At 30.4% G+C, this 4,172-nt stretch overlaps 1 protein-coding gene across 1 annotated transcript; it reads left to right on the top strand.

Annotated features, from left to right (window-relative positions):
• The first annotated feature begins 1,354 nt into the window (after positions 1-1,354).
• Positions 1,355-3,415, top strand: LOC113862556. Its single transcript, XM_027495636.1, has 5 exons — positions 1,355-1,397; positions 1,492-1,535; positions 1,642-1,780; positions 2,265-2,329; positions 2,856-3,415. Exons 1-5 carry the CDS (start codon positions 1,355-1,357, stop codon positions 3,132-3,134), a joined length of 570 nt encoding a protein of 189 aa, XP_027351437.1. The 3' UTR covers positions 3,135-3,415.
• The last annotated feature ends 757 nt before the right edge of the window (positions 3,416-4,172 follow it).

Below are 4,172 nucleotides of genomic sequence, written 5' to 3'. Positions count from 1 at the left end.
TGGTCTTAATTATATTACGATTAATTTTTCTTGGCCATGACCGTTTTGTCTAAATTATAATCTTTCCAAAGAGCTACAACCTACAACTTACAGTAATCCTATCTATTCAACTAAAACCAACTATTTTCTCATGAAATAATTCAATTGTTTTTTTTACATGTAATATCGATTGGTTTCCATAGCAATAATAATTAGTACAACAAAAAATTTCAGCAACAAATTATTTAATATACTTTTTTTAACAAATTTTTGTTATTAATTAAAATTTATTAAAAAATATAAAAATATAAAAATATAAAAAAATATTAAATTAAGAATAAAAAAAAGTAAGATTTATATCATTTTTAATAAATTTTAATCAATAATAATCAATAATAATAAGCTTAGTTAGCTTGCACGTAGTCAATCAAAATCAAGCACAGTCACTTTGACTTGAAAAGTCACTAGTTCCTTTCTAAGTTAAAAAGAGATTATGGTCATGATATTGTGTATCACACCATATCTTATGGATTGTTTTCTTTAATATTTCTAAGGATTTTGTATTGGAATAGTTATAATATTTTATCCTTCTGTGTCTTAAAATCTTTGAGTATTTCTTGTACTCATTTAATATTTTTTTAGTAAAAAAACTTGTAAACATTTGTTTGAATAAAAAAATTTATGCAAAACAAAAATAAATAGTTGATTCCATTCTTTTGCTAAAAAAATAACTTTATTCTTAAGAATTTTTTGATGGACTTCTGGCACAAAAGATTGTTAAATAGGTAACTTAACGTATATGGAACAAGTTAACATATATAAATAGAAAATATTAATTTGTGGATGTGACAAAGTTTTCTTTTAAATTTGCGTATGGTCTATTTTTCTTTCTTTTTTTTCTAATACAGTTCAAGTTTATATATTTAAGAGAAATTCGTTTATTAATTATACTTATATACCTGTATGTTGTTTATCATGCATGAGATCAATATGCAAATGATCAAGACCAGATTATGACTTTTTATGACTGCTTGCTCAGCTTCAGTCCACAAAACCATTCAAACTTGAGATTGAGTTCACCTTTTTTTAACAATAAATTATTCTTACTTTAAGCAATTGATTTTTTATTAATTTATTAATCTGATTATGAGCTTTCCTAAGTTTTTAACTTATCAAGGAATAATATAGTAATTAAAAGAACAGAGGTCGGAACCCTAGCTTTGACTTGGTCTGAACTTTGGACCCTCTATAAAACCAGTTTTGCTTTCTCTCTTTCAATTGTTAAACAAAAGAAAAACACAAATCCGTGAGAAGAAGAAACACTCAGATGAAGATCACAGTGCCCTCAAGCCTTTTACTAGGATGTCTCTTGGTCATGACTGTCCAAGGTGACTCATCAGCAAGAGTTGTTCAAGCAGGTAAAATAATATTATCCATTTAATCATTTAGTTACCAAAAATTGAAGATCAAGCAAAAAATTTTATGATCTGATTACCACAAATGGAATTTCAGGTAAGGAAGGGAATAATAATAAGCCTGAGGTGTCTGCTCAAAAGGTATATATATGAATATATATGATCAATTGCACTAACTGTACTATTTATGTTCCTTCATGTTGTTGATTAATTTCACCATGTATAATGATTATGTGTTGTGGAATAGGAACCATTTGAGAGAACTGGAGCTGGTTACATGCGGAACCTAGGGCTTGGGGGAAACAAGTTTAGCACACATGAAGTGCCAAGTGTTGATTCTAAAAATGGAAAAGGAGAAGATGGAAGAGGGACTTCAAAGATTTCAGGTGCAACCTATTTTGATGGAATATGTGACTTTGATCAAAGGGAGGGAGATCATAAAATAGTAAAATGTAGAGGGGAGAAAAGTATTAAACCAAGAAAGCTCAAAATGGATGGTTTTGTAGCTTTCACTGATGATTATCATGGACCCAGGCATCACCTTCCAAAACATAACTAAGTGAAAAGCATTGAAACCCCTTGTGAGTGAGTCTGCTAGCTAGCATTCGATCATCACTAGTCTTGGAGTGGAAACTTGTTTGTAGATTTCATGTATATTTACTTTAATTTATGTGAATTAATGTGCAGCAATTTCCTAAACTTTAAAGGCCGGCATCGTTGTGTTTTTGTTAAGAAAAAATTTCAATATTTGTGCTAGCATCCTATCCATGAATCCATTTTATTCACATCAAATTGTCTTTAATTAAGTTTTACTTATGAAAGAAATTGTTCCTATGGCTACTCATATATATGTCTGTTTCCAAACGGCAGGCGAGGAGAATGATGGTTTGAAGAAGTCCTTTGGAAAATCACAACAACTGAGGAATGATCACCAGGTTCTATTTGCTGCTGATCTCTCTCTCTCTTTAAATAGAGTATATATATATGTGTGTGTAGCAAAGTTTAACACCATATCATATATAATTATATAAGCTGTAGAGTTTCACTTTCACAAAAATATAGGATTTTTTAGTTTTCCCCCAACTTTCAAGAGAGATTAACATGTTTAGAATTATTTTTAAAAGGAACAATTCATTATTTTAATATTTTTCAAATTTATAAAAAAATGAATAATTATTTTTTCAAAATATGTTGAATTACGTACGCATTAATTTCCCACCCTAGAGTCCTTACAAAACCAATGTACTTTTATTAGCCTAGCTTCCATACACACACATATTATAATAATTATGCATATTCATGCTGCATAACTTTAGGAAGCTAGGCTCCCATATATATTTTATACACATTCGTCATTTCCCAACTTACAAAACACGTGAATTAATGTGCAGCAATTTCCTAAACTAGCCTATATATTTTATACATATTCATTGCTGACCTAGCTAGTTTAAATTCACACAGAAGCTAGTGAAAATGGGACCAAAGGAATATTTGAAACACACCAAGTTTGTAATTCCAAGGAGTATTCCCACCAGCAAAAACACCAAGTGTTCACGAGATTGCAATGCCATGTCAATTAAATCCAGCTTAGGGACTGAAGAACTTGAAGGAACTGCTCAGAAAGATGAGACCCAAAGGCTTGTTGAGGCTGCAAAAGAAATTGCAAACCTGATATATAAGGATTATAAAGGAAGACCAACCCACAGGCCACCCATTAATAATCATGAGCCTAGAAATTGAGATCGATATAGTAAAATAATTAATGGCATAGATATATCCAAGCTCGCAATTTTGCACCATGTTCTTGCTAGCAGCTACCTGGATAATGGCCTTAGATATATATAATATAGGTTTGCTTTATATCATAGTTTTTTATGTGTCACAAAGGCAGAGCCATAGGACTTAAAAATAGTTGTTTCTTTTCATACTAAAAATAGATATATGTAGAACGCATGCAGTTTGAGTGTTGTAATTAAGTGTATCTTCATAACATCTTACGAATGTGAATTATGACTTAATTTGTAGCAATAATTGCCACATCGAATATCGCAATGCTACCTATATATAGAGGTTTCACGTCATTGATCGGTCTATGGTGTGGCTATTTAATTTAACTCAAACTAATTCAGTGATTGCCACATATATATGCTACGTACATACTCTTTAGTGAATAGTATAGTTGTGGGAGGACAGATCATAGTTACTCATGTGAGTATGATTCTTAACCCCCTAATTAATTAGAATATTGAAGCGATGCCTAGCTTGTGAGAATAGATTAATATAAGGCACACAATGTAGTGCTGATCATGAGTACAATTGTTAATTGTGATTGAGTAATTATTCTAACCTGAGTTTGAGATTCCCACTTACGTCCTATATGGCTTATTTATCCCATGTTGCCTTATAGCATATTAAAAAAAGTCAGAATAGAGGATTTATACAACAATAATGCTTATTAGTACGAAAATCACGAAAACTGTTTTAAACTACGATTACATGATTCCAGTCTAGTAAATCTTATTTTAAATTTTAATAGTTTAATGTTTAACCGATAAAACACAGAAGTATTCATTTGTACCAATATCGTATATTATCTTTTGTATCAAACAGCAGCACTCTTTAAACAAAGGGTGTTATGGAAATCTTTCAAACTTGTAAGTGTTTTACTAAAATAATTATTCGTTTCACGTCAAAGTCAGTTGAAATCGACGATGCAAACATCTATTAAAACATATATCAAACAAAAATCAAACAAGATGCAGTGCATGCATGAAGAGG

This window comes from Abrus precatorius, unplaced genomic scaffold (genome assembly GCF_003935025.1).
Source record: "Abrus precatorius isolate BTA unplaced genomic scaffold, Abrus_2018 Scaffold3, whole genome shotgun sequence".
Taxonomy (NCBI): domain Eukaryota; kingdom Viridiplantae; phylum Streptophyta; class Magnoliopsida; order Fabales; family Fabaceae; genus Abrus; species Abrus precatorius.
This window is presented reverse-complemented; position numbering and strand designations above follow the sequence as displayed.